This window comes from Chenopodium quinoa, unplaced genomic scaffold (genome assembly GCF_001683475.1).
Source record: "Chenopodium quinoa cultivar QQ74 unplaced genomic scaffold, ASM168347v1, whole genome shotgun sequence".
In the NCBI taxonomy this organism is placed as follows: domain Eukaryota; kingdom Viridiplantae; phylum Streptophyta; class Magnoliopsida; order Caryophyllales; family Amaranthaceae; genus Chenopodium; species Chenopodium quinoa.
This window is the reverse complement of record NW_018742334.1, coordinates 150,553-171,054: the sequence shown is the minus strand read 5'-3', so window position 1 is coordinate 171,054 and position 20,502 is coordinate 150,553. Positions and strand designations below refer to the sequence as shown.

The following is a 20,502-nucleotide window of genomic DNA, read 5'->3' as shown; positions in this document are numbered from 1 at the left end:
ATCAATCCTTCATAATTAAAAAACAACACAAATAAGAGGTTCAACAAGCTAAACAAAAACATACTAGTTTAATGTAATTCAACATACACTGTAGTGTCTGTGTCTGTGTTTGTGTTTGTGTTTGTGTTTGTGTTTGTGTTTGTGTTTGTGTTTGTGTTTGTGTCTGTGTCTGTGTCTGTCTTTACCCACAAACCATTCTCATCACACGGGAAAAAGATGAGATTAGGACAACTCAATATTTCTAATCGAGTTAGTTTAGGAAAAAACTTCCTAAATTCATCCCAGTGGATGGTTAGCTCCGGTAAGTATCTGAGACGTACGGTATGTACATTGCGAAAATAATGCTGCTCCGGATCCAGGTCCAGGTCCGAACGTTGGCCTCCTCTGATGTAGAGTTTCTCCAAGGAACTCCCTGTATATTTACTAATGCTCCATAGAAGAAATGGCAATGTGTTCTTTGGGGCCGCCTGAAGCTGCAATTTCTTGAGACTCTTTGGAAATCTTGTTGCAGCAGTTGCACATGGAACAGCAGCAGAACTCCGCACCCAAAGGATTCGTAGAGCTGTGAGTTTCTCCATTGCAAACAGAGTTTCAAAATCTTGGATAGTAGGAAAATTCATTCTTCTAGTGCGGATAGTCAGCTTCATTAGCTCCTTAAGTTTTGATAAGTCACTAAACAATGCCGTTTTAGGCACGTTTTTCTTCTTTTTCTTCTCATTTCCATCAACTCCCACTTGATTTAGATCTTCTGGATTGATTACAAAGCCCTTGAGCACTTGAAGCTTAGTCAATGAAGCAATTCCCCGAGGGATGAGATCAAGTAAGTAGCACTCAGACAAATCCAAGTGCGTAAGCTGATTCAATGACTCGATCCCTTCTGAGAGGGACTCCAAGTTGGGACATGCTCGCAGATCCAAAATCTTCAGACTGTCGAGCTTGTATACTGATTCCGGTAGCTCTACGATTCCTGATATCCCTTGTAAGCTTAAACAAGTTAAATGCCCCATATTTCTCAAACCCTTTAGAACTTCAATATCTTCAACTAGGATATACCTTTTAGGATTATGATCCCAACTACCCAAGTGTAGTACTTTAACATTTTTCTTTTTATTTACCCATTCCAATGTCTGTGCACTGAGGCTGTTCTCCTCTTTGTTGATCACCAACGATGATGGCACATTCGTGTCATCGAGTTTTGTCAGCTTAGGCAATGACATCGATTTTGTTAGTCCTCTCTTGGGCTTTGCTGGTTGGTGTGGCTGTTGCTGTTGCGGCTGCAGGTTCATTGCAGACCAAACGCTACGCTCATCTGTTTCAATTTTCACAAAACTGCTAATCTCTTGACTGACTTTAGAGTGAACATTATTATTCATCTTGTAGCTGTTACAGAGCTTTTTGTTTCCAGTAATGGTGCGCTCGATGAATCCTTTCTCCACAAACTCGGCCAGATTTTCATCACACTTGTGTGGACCATCAATTAAATCCAACGCAATCCACCACAAAATCAGCTCTCTTTTCTTTATTTCCATCCCAGCAGGAAACAAACACCAACAGATTAGACACATCTTCTGTTTATCAGTGAGCCGCTCAAACTGATGATCATCAAAAGTGGAAGTTACATGTTGAGTTGAATCACCAGTTGGCGACTCGCAAGGCTGCTCGGGCAGACTAGTTTCTGAAGAAGATTGCTTCTTGGATTTCCATTTATTGATTTTCTTAGCGAGGTCTTCGTATTTTGTGGCATTGTCACTGTCAAGCTTGATGAAATTTTGGACAGTAACTTGGATTTTTTCAATAATTTTGGGTATGATAGTTTCAGGGAAAGAGGGTGGAAGTTGAGGATTCTCGAGCTTTTCAAGTAATTCTTCAACCTCATTTCTTAATTTATCATGAATGTTTTCTCTGTTGGATCGTTTTTTAGCCTCATCAAGCAGGCTAGTTAAACTTTTACCATGATTGATGAGGGAATTAAAATAGAGAAGTCATGGAGGAAAAAGTAGTATGGTGGTTTGTTGTTGCAAATGCTGTTGATTCAAGTAAACTGGTATTCTATACTCAGTACTAGTTAATCCTGCTAAATGAATACTACTATAGAATCAAGCAAACAAAGTGTACTCTTTTTCGGAGTTTTTTTTTTTTTTTTTTTTTTTTTTTTTTTTTTTTTTTAACACAACAAAGTGTGCTCGCTTCACCGGAATTATAAATTTTTAAATAAGACCGTCCCTACCATGACCACCTTATACGGGTATTTGGCTAAAGAGAAAGAAAAGGTAGTAGATAATTAATACCAAGTATTACTTATGTAGTTATATGCTTATTGGACCATAAAAGTGGTCTTATAAATGTTATGAGAGTAATTTACACAAGAATTACCTCTTAATCTTACATTGTGGTCAACAAGTTGGATCTTTTAACTGTTTATTCTCAGTTTTTTCTTTATTTCTCTCTTTTGGTAAATTCTTCCTTACACCTTCTCTTGTCCCACTCGTAGTCTTGAAACCAATACTTTATTTTATTCTCATACCCACATTTTCACTTTTATCTACTGTAAAAAGCAGAAAAAGTAAAAATCAATCAAAGCAAAAGAAGAAGAAAAAAAAAAAAAAAAGAGAGAGAGAGATTATTTAGACATGTTAAAGTGAAGAAATAATAATTAAAGCAAAAATAAACATTGAGTCTCTTTTTTTAGCGAATTACTTTGGACTTTTTTTTCTCCCCAAATATTGAGTAATGCAAAATACTCCCTCTGTCCAAAACACTTTATTTCACTCTTTATATACAAGTATTAACTTTAACCACAAATATTATAATAATCGTATTAAAATAAATTTATCATAATACATTTTTCTTATGAAGGTACTAGTAAAGTTCTTAATATGGACTTTTTACATTTTTGATTTTAACTATATATATTTAAAGTCAAACTAGCTCATTGACATATGTGTCAAATTTGACGGTATTAAGTTTTTCATTTTAACCGACATACAATCTCACTCACACAACATTGCATTATTAAATTATTTTTTAAAATTATCAATAGACATAACTCCGTATTTATCTAAAATTGACACTTAGAAACTATGTATCGAAATGATTCTAACAAATACTCACATAAATATGTTTAATCTTATTTATAAAATAAACATTAATCAAAGAGTTAAATATGATCGAATAGTGTAATCAAAATGGGAACTTTAAAAAAACGAAGGGAGTACTAGCTTAAAGGTTTATGTAATTTGCCTCAGTCTTACCATACACAGCATGAAGTTGCATGGTTCTGTTTGCACAAATCAAACTTTCTCTTTTAATTTGTTTATTATACTCCATAATATTGTCGGCACTAATTAACTAATGATTAATCATTAATAGTATAAAAGTTTTTATCCTTGCATTGTTGTTGAACCTTGCAGCATATAATCCCTTGATAGAATATTCTGTTCAATAAACAAGTTAAAACGTGATATTATACTCATATAAAACAATCCACTCTTAAAACTAACCTGATTAAATTAGCTTTATTCCTTTGATTGGAAAGAAATAATACATAATTTCAATGAAAAAAAGCTCACAATTAGCTAATATTGTGAAAGATTTATGGAAGACATGGGATATCCGTGCCTTGATACTCATTAGTCTCATTATCCAAATTTTACTCACATCATTAGCACCTGTTCGAAAGCGTAGTTCGAGCAGTTTTCTTATGTTTCTTATTTGGATTCTCTATTTATCCGCTGATGCTATTGCTGTACTCATCATTGGGTTGATATCCAACAACAATGGTCCCCATAATCCTGAGCTACTCGCATTTTGGGCACCTTTTCTTCTTTTACATCTTGGTGGTCCGGACACAATCACCGCCTTAGCTCTTGAGGACAACGAGCTCTGGCATCGACATGCTCTTCAGCTGGTCACTCAGGTAATCATCACTGTATATGTGTTTGTTCAGTCATTTCGTCGTAATGATCTGTTAGTACCAACGTTGCTTATGTTCACTAATGGATTTATCAAGTACTTTGAGCGTACTTGTGCTCTATTTTTCGCTAGCTCTGATAGTTTTAGAGATTCCCTTGTGTCTAAACCTGAACCCGGGCCTAACTATGCTAGGCTTATGGAAGAGTATTTTTCTGCTAAGAGTGCTCATATTCCCACTGAGTTCGAAGGTAAAGACATAGAAGGGGTATCAAAGCTATTAGAGGTACGAAAAGATGGTCAAGATTCGCAATCTTCTTCTACAATGGATGGTAATTCAGTAACAGGAGGTGATGAGGTGAAGGAAACTGATAATATGGTCAAAGAAGCTCACCGGTTTTATGAGATGTCTAAACCCCTCTTAACAGATGGCTTTTTGAGCTTAAAAGATCGCGATGAAAGTCGCAAAGATTTCTTAGATAAGCCTTATGAGTATGTGTTTAGGATCATACAGATTGAGCTCAACCTTATCTATGATATCTTCTATACTAAGTTGTGCCTGTTTCAAAATAAAAGAGCATTTGCTCGAGTTTTCTGCTTTTATTTGGCTCTTGTATCCTTCTTAATTTTCTATTTTGAAGACAGAAGCAAATACCATAATAAGGTTGATGTAGTAGTAACTTTCATATTGCTTGGTGGTGCTATTGCCTTGGATCTATCGACTGCTCTTATCTTCGTGTTGTCAGATTGGTGGGTTATTTTATGCTATAAAGATTATGCGAGCAAAAACTGCCTTCAATCGTTCATGTTGATGATCCTGAGATGGTCAAGTTGGGCTAGACCACGCAATCATAAAAGATGGTCTAGTTCCATCTCAAAATACAATTTACTAAAACGTTGCTTCAGAAAACCCCCTGCATTTTTCAACGTACTATACTTGTTTAGAATAAAGGAAATCAGGGATGTTTTAGTTGGGTTCCTCTATGTCGAAGGAGAGCAGTTTGAGGAGCAGTACATCAAGTCTGTAATCGAAGGGCTGAAGTCCAAAGCTAGCCAAGCAAATGAGATGGCGGTAGCAAAGGAGGTATGTTCTGCTAGAGGGAATTTGGTTCTGCAGAATGATTATTACCTCGCTTCAGAGTGCTTAAGCCCTTGGACCGTAGATGTTGACTATGATGAAAGTCTGTTGATTTGGCACCTCGCTACTGATATCTGCTACTGGACTACTACAAGTGATGGTAATGGTGCTGATTCAGAATCAAAAGATCGTAGATTCAGCAAGGCACTGGCAGATTACATGGCATATGTTTTACTCAGGCAGCAGAAGATGGTGTCTGCACAAGTGGGTATGTCAGAGACTCGGTTTGAAGATACTTGTGCAGAGGTTAAGAAGTTCATGAATAATAAGTGCATCAGCATCAGTTGGCTTGCAGATCCCTGGTGGAAGGTTAAGAGGTTCATGTTCGCGTCAAGCCAAACCAAGAGTCCTTCAGAACAAGCAGAAGCTGAATTCTTCAAGGAGTTCAGTAAGAAGGTGCTTGAAGTAAGGGCAGATGTTCAGCCTTTAAAAGCAAAGGGTGATAAAAGTAAATCAGTACTCTTTGATGCATGTCGTCTTGCCAAGCAATTGGAATTGTTTGGAGAAAAGCAGTGGGATATAACTAGTAAGGTTTGGGTGGAACTGTTGTGTTATGCTGCTGGTCGCTGCTCACCAAGATCGCATATTGCACGACTATGCAAGGGTGGAGAGCTCGTAACGTTAGTGTGGGCCGTGTGGCTGTTAATGACTCATCTTGGCTTAGGGGAGCGCTTCCTGCAAAATCAGGGGTTTGGATGGACTAAACTTATTATTCACAAATGATACTGTTTGCTTAATTGTGTTGTGTGATCTCTTTATGCAAGAATGAAATGCAGAGCTGCAAATGTCATTTTTATTTGTTAATCATAGTTTAGTTTATGCTACTTAAACACTCACCAACTCATATATGCTATGGCATATGTTGATTCTGATTTGAGTATTAGACTGTGGAAAGTACTATGACTCAATTAGTATTCATTGTATATGCAGATATGGTTTGTATTCTCAAAATTACATGTTAAAAAAAAAAAAAAAAAAAAAAAAAAAAACCAAGAAACCATTTCTATTGTCCTAAATACTTGTAGTTGTATAATGTAGTATGACAACTGATTTTTCTATGATAAAAGGACAGAACTTTTTTTTTTATTTTTTTTTTATTTAATAGCAAAAATATTTCATTAATTAAAAGTCATACGACATCTACAATAAAGATTCGATGTTAACAAATACATAAGATATTGAATCAAATATAATTTTTTTTCAAAAAATCTGGGGGTTGAATGAACCCCTTGAACATTAAAGTTAATTGGTAAAGTTTTGTGAACTAAATGCATGTAAATATTCATTAAAGTACCTTTTCTAAATCCACTCAAATGGTTTACTTTAAACTTCTTATTCTTACCTGCATTTAGTCATGGTGCTCATGGATGCAGGCCATTTGTCATCATGAGAAGTGTCCAGACTCAATACTTTTAACCGTGAATGGGCAGCAATAAGTAACATAAGATGAGCTAATCTTCCTTATGGTGGAACCATGTCAACTCTCTTGCCAAATGCCAATGTAAACACTAAATATTCTTCATCTTATGTGTAATTGAATTCCTACTTGTGTAAAAAATGCTCTTTGTTATTATTTTTTTTTTTTTTTTTATTCCTGGCATAATGGAGCTGTCCATCTTGTATACTTAAATTTCATCTTAATTGTATGCTCTTGTATAAGTATTTTTTTGTATATAAATACTTAAACGTTGAAAAACATTTTAACTTTTGCTTGAGGCATCCTGTTGGAAGACCAACTGTATTAGTAGTAATTGTATTTATGCACATTCATGAAAGTTGAAATGATTTTAGAGGCTGCAAGAGATCCTACTTTCCATTTCTATTATGACGAAGCAAGTAAAATTTTTGAGTATCTTCAAAATTCTGGAGAGATTTTCTGAATGCTGATGAACTTAGAATATTAAAGTAGGAATTGGACTGACCTGAAAGTACTGCTGTCAGATGGAATTGACCATAACAAAATTAATGCATCATAACAACTGAATAAGGCGACGAATTGAAATCTGAATCTTCGGTGAACTGCAAGTTGCAAGATTCGCGTTCATGAGTTGTGACTTGTATGATCTGTTAACTAAATATCTAGGTAATAGCTAAATATAATGATAAAAGGATTCTTTAGATGGTTCTAGTTATTAGAAATTCTGTATAAGTTGGTGCAAATGTACTTTAGCTGATACTACAGGATGTTCTGTGGTAGATTAAATTAGACTGAAAAAGGCGATCCTTTATGGCCTTCTTTGTATGTAGTCAATCATGAGGAGGCAAATTATCATAAATTATAAATTTTGGTTCTCATTTCTTCATTTCTGGGATCATGCTCCATTGAAAGAAAAACAGGCATAGCGATCCTTTACTTGATCATTAAATTGTTATAATGGCTGCACAGCACACCCGTGTCTTAAAATCTTTGTTGGAAGGGCACACCAAATGTCGTGAAAACTTTAAAGGTGAAGGATTCTTGCAGAAATTTTCACCTTGAAAGTTGCTGCTATAATGAATCTGTAATTTGGAAATCAACTACTGTATAACTGGTAATTTTATTCTGCCATAACATGTGATATGTTTGTTAATATGTAATTATCCACTGTATTAAAACTGTTAATAATAAATTGGTAATTATATCCAAGTATTCTGCATTTTAAACACAAATTGAAATTATAAGGCTATGCTATTATGGGCCAGCAAATAATTTCATCTCATGTGATATAATCATATAATCCATGTGGACCCTGCAGCTGCTTATGTTTTTGTCATGGGTTTGTGGATCACATTTTAGAAGGAAGGTTGGTTACATGAGTTACTTGCAATTATTACATGAACTTGGCGCAGGTTGCCTACTGATCTATGGTGTTCCTAAAACTTTTGAGCTAAAAACTGAGTTTGTCATTTTTGTCTAAAAACTGAGTTTCAAACTTTTAGATAAGGTAAATTTCTGCATTAGAAAGTAAGTAGGTAAATGTTTGTGAACTAAATGCATTGTAATATAAGTTTGACCGGCACGAACTGTTGAATTTGTTAAAATATTGTGTAAGTCAGGTTTGTTAGAGAGTTATAAAGTTATACGGAGTAAAACAAATGATGGATAAATAGTTTATGTACAAGTAAGAGATGCGAGAAGAGAAAGATTAAGAAAATGTGATTGGGTTAGGAATTTTAGGACTAATATGGAGTACATGTAAGGAGAGATATACGAGAGTATCATAAAATAGTGTAGACTGTAGAATGTTTTATTTCAGCAGTTATTGCTACTAGCCGTATAAAAATAACTAATTAAAAATGTACTATAATTTTATTTTATTTTAAAAAAAAAAAAAAAAAAAAAAAAAGTATTTTCACCCAAAACAACTTGAACCAAACATAATTTTAGAGGGTTAGACAATGAATATGAATTATAAACAAGATAGAGGATCCAATTTACTCATGAAATTGAAAAGAGTTCGTGTAGCCGTGTACCCACAGACCACAACGCCACAAGTCTGCAACAATATGCAAATAATTTCCTTAACTTTCCCCAATTCATCCAATGTATTCATGAAGATTATGATGGAGGCGCAGTGTCTAATGCCGTCAAAGATTATGATTTGCCTTTATTGTGTCCTCAGATTAACATTGATGGAGGTTAGATTCATATTTTACTAATTCTTTCTTTCTAAATTATCTCATTTTTCCCTTTAATTTTCTTTTTCTTGTTATTGTTATTACAAAGCATTGGTATTATTATTTTTTTAAATTAAAGTATGGAGTACTTGTTTTGGGTATAGATTAAAGCATGCTGTTAGATATTCCACTGAACATTTACAAAGACAGTAACTTTAATTTGTAATTAATTTGTCTTCAAACAGATAAATATTTATTTGTTGAAGTGGTAATAATTGACAAGGGAAACATCTAAGAAAGAAACAAGCAAGTTCAAGGAAATTGGAATATAACTTTTACTGATTGTTGTATGAAATATTGTAATGAGTACTTTTGCTTTTTAAAGTTTTGTATTGAATACTCACTTTGAAACAACTTTAAATTGACTTATACCCTTTGTCTTTACAGTTAGCAATTGCTAACTAGCATAACTTTGAAATTGTAATCGTATTGTAATTTTGTGTACTTCATTAGCTAATCACCATTCATTCATTCACTCATTCATTCCAAGTACCATTGTGATTGTGTTGTATCGAATAATGGACATCGTAGGCACGGCCCTATCTGCTGCTCAAACGCTGTTTGCAGCACTGCAATGCTCGCAGCTCAAAGAGGTACTCTCAAGCTCCAAATCACAACTTGGGGTTGATGATCTTCAACACAGTATTGAAGCCATCACTGCTATGCTCCGTGATGCAGAGACTAAGCAGGAGTTATCCCATCAAGAAAAGGTTCAGATTGAGGAGCTCAAGGATGCAGTCTTTGAAGCCGATGATCTGTTGGATGAATTTGCTACTCTGGCTCAGCAGAAGCAACTCCTGGAGGCTGATAGTCGAGTATCTGAAAAAGTGTGTCGCTTCTTTTCTGATTCCAACCCACTAGTAGTTGCTTACTGGATGTCTCATGGGGTTAAGGAGATCAAGATGAAGTTGGATGCTATTGCTTTAAACACTCGTTTTTACTTTAAGCATGATCTTGAACCTATCAGGAAGAGAAGGCTTGAGACCTGTTCTTATGTGGATGCTGCTGAAATCATTGGAAGAGAGGATGACTTGGAGAAAATTGTTAGTATGCTTTTTGCTTCTGATGTTGAGGGTGATGTTAGTTTCCTTTCTATTGTGGGAATTGGAGGGTTGGGCAAAACTACTCTAGCCCAACTTGTGTTTAATGATCCAAGGGTCATAACTGCATTTCCATTGAGGTTATGGACTTGTGTCTCTGATGAAGTTCAGAAACAGTTGGGCATTGCTGGGATTCTTCAAAAGATTTTGACATTAATCACTGGCCAAAAGCACGAGGGTACCGCCATGGATCAAGTGCAAAGCCAACTTCGAGAACAACTAGCAAGCCAAAGATTCTTGCTTGTTTTAGATGATGTATGGACTGAGAATCGTGATCAATGGTGTGAACTGGTAAAATATTTGATTGGAGGTCAAAAGGGAAGTTGGATTGTGGTAACTACACGTTCGCAAAAAACTGCAACAGTTATAGGTGGTGGTCAAATGTATGAGCTACAAGGCTTGTCAAAGGAAAATTCATGGCATTTGTTTGAAAGGACAGCCTTTGGACCAGATAAGTACAACCCCCCTGATAACTTGGTTGAGATTGGGCTAGAGATTGTTGATAAATGTGCTCAGGTTCCTCTTGCAATAAAAATTGTGGGAAGTCTTTTGTATGGTCAAGACGCGAATAAGTGGATGGCAATCAGTTCAGGAGATTGGATTAGCCAACATCAGGGAGAGTGAAAATGGCATTATCCCCATATTGAAGCTGAGTTTTCATCATCTTGAATCTCCATTAAAGAGCTGCTTCAGCTATTGTGCTTTGTTTCCGAAGGATTTTGTGTTTTGTAAGGAGGACTTGATAAGCCTATGGATGGCACAGGGTTTTATTGTTCCATTGGATGAAGGTCAAAGCATTGAGGATGCTGGCAAGGAATATTTTTCGATTTTGTTAAGGAGATGTTTCTTCCAAGACATTAATAAAGATAAATCCGGTGAGATCACCTCATGTAAAATACATGATCTCATGCATGATATCGCTCAAAGTGTCTCAGGGAAGGAAGTCTATGTAACGGATACCATTAGTAGCAATCTAGATAAAAAAAGTCCGTCATCTATCAGTTGCCTGTGTGGGGGAATATGGAAAATACTCTTGGGGTAAGACTCATATTCGTTCTCTTTTTGCTGGGTCTTATTTTAAAGAAGTTCATCCATATCCTGTGAAGGCATTAGAAGAGTCTCTAGCAAGTTGTAGACGCCTAAGGGCATTGGAGCTGAGTGGGTCAAATATAAAAAGGTTGCCCGACTCCATTGGTAAGCTGTTGCATTTGAGGTACTTAGATCTTTCTAACTCAAATTTGGTAGAGCTTCCTAAGTCTATTACCAAACTTTACAATCTACAAACCTTGATATTAGCTGGTTGTAAGAGTTTGAAAGAGTTGCCAAAAGATTTGAGCAGGCTTGTTAAGCTTAGGTTCTTGGATATAGAAGAATGCGATAAGCTAGAATATATGCCTAGGGGCATGAGTAAATTGACTGGTCTTCAGAGGCTTAGTGATTTTGTAGTGGGCGGTAAAGGCAGTTGTTTAAGTTGGAAGCAATGGTTTTATGGGCTGGAGGACCTAAAGTCTCTCAGAAATCTCAAAAATTTGCGAATTCGAATCAGGTGGCCTGAAAATGCTGTGGAAGTTGTTAAAGATTACAGTAGGGAAGGATTATACCTGAGTTATCTGAAACATCTTGATGCCATCCAGTTTGGTTTCACCTTTGATGAGGATTATGAGGAAGAAGATTATTATGTGGAGGAAAATTTTGGTGATGAGGAGGAGGATTTCAGAGATGACTCAGAAGTTGATAGAATGGATGAAGAGGCAATATTAAGTTTGATGGAAGATCTCCGGCCACATTCAAATCTGAAGATGTTAGATGTGCGGGGATACCATGGTGTGATATTGCCTGGTTGGATTTCGCTCCTCACAAATCTTGTATTGCTTCATCTTGAATACTGTGAGGGGTTAAAATACTTGCCATGCTTGCGAAATTTGCCTCATTTGAAATCACTCAGTCTTTTTGATATGGTAAGTTTTGAGTACATAGAAGAAGAAAGTCTTTTATGTGTTGATTCCACTTTGTCTAGGCTGGGAAGTTATTCTGAAGAACAATTATCATTCTTTCCTTCCCTTGAAAAACTTGGGCTATCCAATCTGCCGAAGTTGAAAGGATGGAGGAGAGGGGTGGAAGATAGCAGCAGTAACTCACAACTGATACCATGTCTTTCTGCTCTGAAGACTTTAAAAATAAGGGGCTGCCCTGAGCTGACTTGTGTTCCTCTGTGTCCCTCAGCCGCAACTACTTCAAATGGTAATGTTTTTCCAGTTCCCAAATTAAGGAAGGTAGGAACAGACAATGTGAGATGGCTAAATTTGCTGCCTATGGAGGCTTTACAGTGTCTTGAGAGACTGACCATAGATGGTGACAATGAGGTGTTAAATCTGCCTGACCGGATGCAATTCTTGACTGACCTCAAAATCCTTGAAATCTGTAATTGCGGACAACTAAAAGCAATACCAAATTGGTTGCCCAAACTCACCTCTCTCAGGAAACTTGAGGTTTTCCAGTGTTCAGAAAGTCTGGACAGAAGATTTCAATTAGATCCTCCAGGGGAGGATTGGTCTCCTCCAGGGGAGGATTGGTCTTACATTCAACACATCCCCTTTATTTGCATTGGAAGTAAGTCTTCTTTCCCTAAGATTTTTTCAGTTAACTAAATTTCCAATTGCTTTCCTTGTTCTTTGATTTATATAATTAATGCATTTAGTGTTTCCGAGTTTTCACTACTTGTGCCACAAAATTCATGAATTATTCAATAGCCTTTGTGATATATGGTGTTAGTTTCGTCTCAATGTGTAAATAATTATTACGTAACATAAACTATTGATGGTCATAGATACCCTCTCGAACACCTTCAAAATGGAAGTAGGCAATATATTATTGAGCGGAGGAAGTAGAAGTACATCCCTTGTACATCCAGACATTGATGCTCAGGCCTCAGGAGTTACCTATCCCGAAGGGGCGCGCATTTCTTTTCTTGAATATATATATATATATATATATATTATTATTATATTATTATATATATATATATATATCTTAAGAATTATGATATTTACAAGTTTGAACATGATTGTCATTTATATTTGATATTGACTTAATGTTGTGTCATCTACCTCGCTACTCTTTGTCTTGTAATTTATTTATGAATGATTACTTAATTCTTCCTCTTTTATGTGTTTGTTTTTTGAGGCTATTGAACTCATATATTAATTTGTCTGCTCATTATCATGCAGAATTCCTGAACTTGGTGCAGGTTGCCTACTCAACCTGATGACTGATATGGTGCTCCTCAAACTTTTGAGCTAGCACAAGTTGTTTGTGATTTTTTGCCATCTGTTGTGAAGTCCATTACTCCTATGAGCACTGCTGGAATTCCTGTCTCCTAATTTTCAAGGCAAGATAGCTACAACTGTCTGAACTAGTTTTTGGGTTACTTGCCTCATCCACCTGACTGCATTTGATCAAATAACCCTTTAAACAAAGCTATTTCTGCTGTTCTGCTCTTAATGTAACATTTTCGTCTTAAATTTATTTTCAGGTATGGCAGATTCCTGCCCTAAAAGTCAGTAGGCAAAGTTTTGTGAACTTGGTGCATGTAAATACTCATCACCTTTTCTAAAACCGCTAAAATTGCTTACTCTGGACTTAACTGCATTTTAGTTATGGTGCTCATGCTGCAGGCCATTGCCCTGGTGAAAAGTGTCCAGAGCTCAATACTCTGAACTGTGAATGGGCAATAACATGTGACAGAAGTCACATAACGATGAGCCACTCTTCCTCATGATGGAACCATGTCGACTCTCTTACCAAATGCCAATGTAATTTTAGATTCTTGCAAACTACTTATTTCTCTTGTATATATCTCTTTATTTTGATTTGATAGAAAAACAGCTTAGGATGATGTTCTCAACAAACACTTGCATAAATTATGTGTGGTTGAATTCCTACTTGTATAGATATGCTTTTTATTATGATTTTCCATGTAATTCCTGATATAATGGTTCTGTCTGTCTTGTATACTTCGATTTCTACTTTGTTGTATGCTCCTGTATTAGTGGTTTTTTGTATATAAGTGCTTAAACAATGAAAAACTTTTAAACATTCCATGACAACAGGGAAACCGTATTAGTGGCTGCAAGAGATATCCTACTTTCAATTTTTACTATCGCCAAGTCACAGTAAGTATAAATTCTGCATCTTCAAATATCTGGAGATAGACTTTGTAAATGCTGATGTGCTTAGAATATTAGAGTGAAAATTGGACTGACCTGAAGTTATAGCTGTTTATTGGAATAATTATAACAAATTTGATGCATTAAAACAACACAATGAGGTGACAAATTGAAATCCAAATCTCCGGTGAACTGTAAGTTACAAGATTCGCTCTTGTGAGTCGTGATCTGTATGAACTCTTAATTGAACGCTCAAGTAATATAACATAAGAACAATACATGATTTTTCGTATCAGTTGCCTGTACAATAAACAATGATTTAAAATTACAAAATTATAATAAAAGGATTTTGCTTTGAAAGTTTTGATCATACAAGAATGGCAGAATGCAGTGAATATGATACAAACTTGAACAAACTCTCAAGATATATGTAATGTGGGTCAGTGGGTGCAAAGAATTATGTTAAGCAATCTGAGAAATAAGGACATTAGTGTATAGGCTAAATTGATGTATGTCCTTGTCTAGCCAAGAACGCGACATAAGTTCGAGAACAGCTAATGACATCAACATGTTAAAGAAGTGCCATATAAGATTTTTCATAATAAGGCACTTTGTTCTTGATTTCGGCTTTTCGCCATCTACGGATCTGATTACTGGTAATTATCTCTTGTGAATGGTAATTATATCTAAAGGCTCAGCAATGTAAACATACTTACAGAAAGCAGGCCAAGTTTTTGCAAGGTTTATACTTTAGAATGCAAGAAAATAATTAGGCATGCTACTGTGGACCAGGTAGAAAAATATGCAGCAGCTTATAAGTGGGCTTTGCAGCAGGCCTTTTGGGCCGAAAACAAGCAACCAGCGAGTTATTTATTATGGGCTTTTTGATCAGAATTCGCTAATGAGGTAAGTCAAGTGTTAATGCATGTGTCTTTGGCTCTTTGCTTTATCAAGTGACACACAAGTTGTATAGCTCTTGATGTACGGAACATAAATGAATAATCCATAATTGAATCATCTTTATTTTACTGATAATGTATAAAGAGTAGTTTGGGTGAATAACAAAATTTTCGTCCTTTACTAATTTAGATAAATTGAAGGAAATTTTGATTTTTACCACCTTCAAATAACCACTTAATTGAATTTACCACCTCCAAAAAAAAGATTTACTTTACCACCACCAAAATTTCCAAAAAATCGATTTTACCACCAACTACCAGATTCCGTCCATGAATCCGTTAGTAGGGCCCACATTTTTTACGTTTCTTCCCCGATCTTCCATGTCAACCAACCAGCAACGAAATCAACTACCTCGGTTGGTCGGAATTTCGTGTGGGTTTCGCGTCTGGGTGGTGGTGGTTTCGAGTCGCGATGGTTTCGCGTCTGGCTGGCGTGGTTTCTGGTGGGTGGTGGTGGTTTTGAGTCGGGGTGGTTTCGCGTCTGGGTGGCGGTTGTTTCTGGTCTGGGTTTGGATGGTGGTGGTTTTGAGTCGGGGTGGTTTCGCGTCTGGGTGGCGGTTGTTTCTGGTCTGGGTTTGGATGGTGGTGGGGTTGGTCGTAGCTGTTAGGTGGTGGCTAGGGTTTTGAGGTCGGAAATTGGTGGAAAGGGGTAGAAATCGGTGCGGCTGTGGTGTGCGGTGCGGTGGTAGCGATTAGGTGGTGGGTTGGTCGTAGCTATTAGGTGTTGACTAGGGTTTTGAGGTCGAAAATTGGTGGAAAGGGGGTCGAAATCGGCGCGGTTGTGGTGTGCGGTGCGGTGGTAGCGGTTAGGTGGTGGGGTTGGTCGTAGCTGTTAGGTGGTGGCTAGGGTTTTGAGGTCAAAATCGGTGCGGTGGCTGTGGGTCCCGACGGTGGCTGGTAGCGATTAGGTGGTGGGGGCTGGTTGTAACGGTTAGGTGGTGGGGCTGGTCGTAGCCAGTCCGGCGGTGGGGGTCCCTATGGTGGCAGCAACCATCGGTTGCTTGATGGGGATTTTTTATTTTTTATTTTGTTTTTTTTATTTTTTTTTTAAAACTTAACCAATAATATGGCGACACGTGTGCAAGGTAGGCCCCACTAACGGATTTTTGGACGGAATCCGTTAGTTGGAGGTGATTGGAGGTAAAACTGATGTTTAATTTTTTTATGAGGTGGTAAAGTAAATGTTTTTTTTTTTGGAGGTGGTAAATTCGACAAAGTCGTTATTTGAAGGTGGTAAAAATCAAAATTTCCTAAATTGAATGCTTCTCTATTATATGTTACGGAGTACAGTATAACATTTTAAACTCGTCGAAAGAAAGGTAGTCTTTAGTGAAATTCAACTAAAGACATTGTCATGAATGATAGATATGACATAAAATAATCTTTCCTAATTTGGCCTAATCTTCTTATTCTATTCGATAACATCAACCTAAGGGAATAAGGAATCTTAACCCTATATCTAGTATTTCACTCACATGTTCACTAATCAATTTTAATTATTAAACATGCATGAAGACTAGTCTTCTCGCAAAGCTAGAACAAGAAGACCAGTAAATTATATTCGTACCCTATAAAATTAGCATCTACTTAACTAACCTCAAATTAATAAAACGGCTAAAAGCAAAACTTGAACTAACTGTTTTTTGTAGCCGAAAGTATACTATTCAATATATGTGACCTTAGCTTGCTTATGTCTATTAAAATTATTTATAACCTAAAGATTTTATGTATGTAGCACTAATAGCTAGATACTTCACTGTTATACTTTTTGACTTTTAGAGAGCACTAATCATTTTATAGATTCCAATTAATTAGTGGAGATACCCTTAGTTTAATTAATTTTCCATTACTTTTTTCTAAAACTTTCATATATGTTGACTAATTTGCACCAAATAGTCCCTCCATTTTGCAACTTCAGAGTCAAGATTTAAAATTATATATTTTTTTTTTCAAAAATAAAAAAATAAAAAATTCCTCATATCTCAAAGTAATCGTCGTAGGCTCCTAGCTAGACTTTTTCCACTCCCCTCAAGCAATATAGTCCTAACTATTTTATAAACGTGATAAAACTAACTCGTATCTAATTATTTAATTACTAAAGTTGAATTATATGATCCAAGCTATATGCCGAACTACGGAATTCAATTTTGAACTATACCAAAGCTCTTCCGACTGAAATTTTATTCGATAAAAATTTGAATACTAAACGAACCATAGATTATGACGACCCAATTCAAGCCAAATATCAAAGCTAGCTAACAACTCGATCAGCACCTAATATGACCCAAACCAAATAAAATATAAATCCAATTTGAAACCTTTAGATTTAGATTTGTAGCTTATAGTATTAGTAGGTCTTTTGACAGGTATGATTGTCTCTTACTTTAATTTCTAAGAGTTTGCAATATACTTGTATCTTATTTGTCTTTATTGTTTTCAGCTGTAACTGTAATGCGAATCTTCTTCTTCAATTGTCTATACTCTATAGTGACAAAGTGAATTATTCATTATATTACCAAGAAATAAAGATATGAGTGTAAAAGAGTTCTCAAATCTCTTACAAAATTGCATTATGAAATAAAATTCAAATAGAAAGAGTGATGGTGTTACTAATGTGTAGTTTAACGGGCTAGGCATTTTGAGAGTGAGTGAAAAATACTCCGCGAGTAACAAATAATTTTATAAAATTATGCATGCTGAAATCATACTGCAAGGTTGAAAATACGAGTACTCATAATAGTACGGTATTATGTTTGATGATACTGTACTTCACATTACATACCTTTTTCGATTTTCCCACTCAATAATTTCAAGAACGCACGCTATTAGATAAATATTATCTAGGTTAGTAAACCTAGAATCACAGTATGACCGTCAAAGATTTTTTTTTTTTTTTTTTTTTGTTAAAATTTTGAATCAATTCAAAAACATTTGTTCACCATGAAAATAAAAAAAAAAATAAAAAAAAAAATGTTAGGTATATTAGAAATAATTATTCATTTGTTCAATCATTTGGATATTGGTATCGTAGTAGCTAAGATAAGAAAGATCGAAAAATCGAAACGATTTTGATTTGGTACCTCACTGCTTGATTGATATAATGGTGTGTAATTGAATTCATTAAAATGTGGTAATGCAAATAATAGGTCTATGTCAAAAGAATGACAAGCTGTAATTATAATTGTATTGCAAGAAAGAACAATTTCACATGGTAGGAAATCATATAGTATAATTTTAATGAAATTATATCATATAGTCAAATATATATCACAAAGTCATCAACTTATTATTATAGTAGTAGTTATTTTTCTTAAATTTCACTCAACCATCATATTTCATGTACAACAACAAACTTAAATTTTGTACTATAGAAGTAAGTATTAGAATCAAGTACTACAAACTATACAAATTAAGGGTCAGATTTTTCTTAGAAGACCCTTTGATCGATCTCATCAATCAATGAGATCTCAAAATTCAATCCACCCATTTTTATGAGTTGAATTCTAATTAATAAAGTAATTAACAGCTAAAAATCAATCAAAGCAACCCCTTAGAAAATAACTCAAAATTACAAGTTAATATGGTACTATGATTGTAGATTATTGATAGGAGAACTACTTTTGTTGTTGAAGAAGAAGTTGGAGCATTCTAGCAAGGCTTTTGCATTCATTTCGCGCTCGAATCGCCATATGTAATTCAACCCAACTAGTAATTCTGTAATAGCAGCTTCAGTTTTGTCTTTGTTGGCAAAATGTAGTGTTTGTAACAACAAGACATTGGTTGATTTTGGCATTAGATTTTGTTGTTCGAAGCTTCTTTCATTTTGCCACTTGATCATGTTATGTGCTAATGGACCCAACCAAGTGAGGATTCGCCCGAGGGCGTCCCTCCACTCTGCGGCTAAAACGGGGTCGGTTGCTGAGAACCCGACCCCTTTTAGCCTGACGCGGAGGGAGGATCTTATGCTATTGGGGAGCATAGCATAAACATCCTCCCTCGCGTCTAACCCCACCAAGTGGGGTGACTTGATCATTTTCTCTAGGACAATGATCAAGTTAGAGTAGTGCAATGCCAAGGCCGCCGCCCCCAACGTAGTTGGGGGTGGCGTCAAGTCCTTGGTTCTAGACTCAAAGAACCCAACTCTATTTCCGGTCCCTGATCCAATTGTAGTCATCCTCTTGTTGAGGTGGAGTGGGGTGGATGTTAACGGCCCTGACACATAAGAATTATGATTGCCACTGAGATCCGATGAAGGAAATACAGTGGCCGAAGCAGAGAGACTTCTAGGAAGCGTACTTGGGTGAGGGTAGTAACTCTGTCCGATCCCAAATACAAACTTAATTCTTGCAAGGACAGTAAATATTAAACGAGCCAAAAGGAGGACAACGGAATCATAACTTCGGTTCCAAAGGGATTTCTCTTTCACGTACTTAATTTCCTGCTTTTGCCACACTACTTTCTGCTGGACCTCTAACGCACCTTCCGGAGGCGTTTTCTTTAAACTATTTTGTATCGAGTTTAGCTCCTCTATCTCCCGGTACAGCGCAGCAGTAGCTGCGATGTACCGGTCTATCCTCCGGACCAACCCTTCTAGGTCCTTCCCGCACAGGGCGGCCCAATTATAATTGTCCCGCCCTGTGCTGGCAAAATCCTCCAAACACTCCGAAAAAGACCGGAGTGTAGGATCCGTAGCACGGTCACTCAACCGTGCTACGGCCTTACAAATAACATGAAGATTCTGAACCATCTCGGCACACGCCAATCCAAGAAGGAAAGACTCGTCGTTAGAGACGATCTTTCGAACTCCTTCGAGGGCGATAGCCTCATTCTTAAGACGGACAATATTCTTATCAGATAAAGATTGGTGTAGCGCAAGAAGCTTAGAAAAAAGACCAGCAATCTCAAAAGCTAAAACGCCAACATTCCTAGATCTTGTTCTAGCAAGTTTTGAAGTTGGATGAATAAGTTTGTGAGAAATTTGTGATTTGAGTCTGCTTAACCAAGTAGTTTCTCTCGCCATTAGGAGGAGAGAGAAAGTAAAGATTTAATGGTATGATTGAGGAAATGAGTTATGGGAGGAGAGCTTATAGAAGAAGATAAGAGGAAGAAGAAATTAAAAGGGGTGATTGATTATTGGAGTGAAGAATGAAGGGGAAAAGGAGATAAATGAGCAAGTGGAAGCTCGTGGGATGTAGTGAAAGCACTAGAAATACAAGTTAAAATTGGAGAGAGAGAGAGAGAGAGAGAAAGTAATGAAGACTAAAACTAGAATCCACAAAATGAGAGTATGGTGAATGAATGTATTACATAGAGAAGAGGGAGAATGTGGGAATGGGGAGGGAGTTGGAGTGTTGAACCCACATGTGTGCTGCAATTGGATGGGGGTAACTTTGTCCTTTTGTGGGGCTTCGATTTTCCAAATCGCTTTTTATTTAGATATTACCTCTAATTCGCATTATATGCAATTTGAAAATTTTTTATATCTCACACATAATACACCAAAATTGCATATAATATAAATCGGATGTAGTATATATCTTCCGTTCTCAAATAAAAGTTTCATTTATCTTTAA

At 36.2% G+C, this 20,502-nt stretch overlaps 3 protein-coding genes and 1 pseudogene across 3 annotated transcripts; 2 read left to right on the top strand and 2 right to left on the bottom strand.

Annotated features, from left to right (window-relative positions):
• Position 1: 1 nt before the first annotated feature.
• On the bottom strand, positions 2–3,273 carry LOC110693200 (disease resistance RPP13-like protein 4). Its single transcript, XM_021870335.1, has 3 exons — positions 3,257–3,273; positions 186–1,944; positions 2–7 (listed from the first exon to the last, which is right to left on the bottom strand). Exons 1-3 carry the CDS (start codon positions 3,271–3,273, stop codon positions 2–4), a joined length of 1,782 nt encoding a protein of 593 aa, XP_021726027.1.
• Positions 2,865–6,054, top strand: LOC110692480. Its single transcript, XM_021869491.1, has one exon. The coding sequence runs from the start codon at positions 3,554–3,556 to the stop codon at positions 5,768–5,770; it is 2,217 nt and encodes a 738-aa protein (XP_021725183.1). The 5' UTR covers positions 2,865–3,553; the 3' UTR covers positions 5,771–6,054.
• A 2,016-nt stretch (positions 6,055–8,070) lies between these two features.
• Positions 8,071–13,191, top strand: LOC110692470 (annotated as a pseudogene).
• Positions 13,192–18,212: 5,021 nt separating this feature from the next.
• Positions 18,213–20,284, bottom strand: LOC110692467. The gene has a single exon (XM_021869468.1). It carries the CDS (start codon positions 19,947–19,949, stop codon positions 18,516–18,518), a length of 1,434 nt encoding a protein of 477 aa, XP_021725160.1. The 5' UTR covers positions 19,950–20,284; the 3' UTR covers positions 18,213–18,515.
• Between the last annotated feature and the right edge of the window lie 218 nt (positions 20,285–20,502).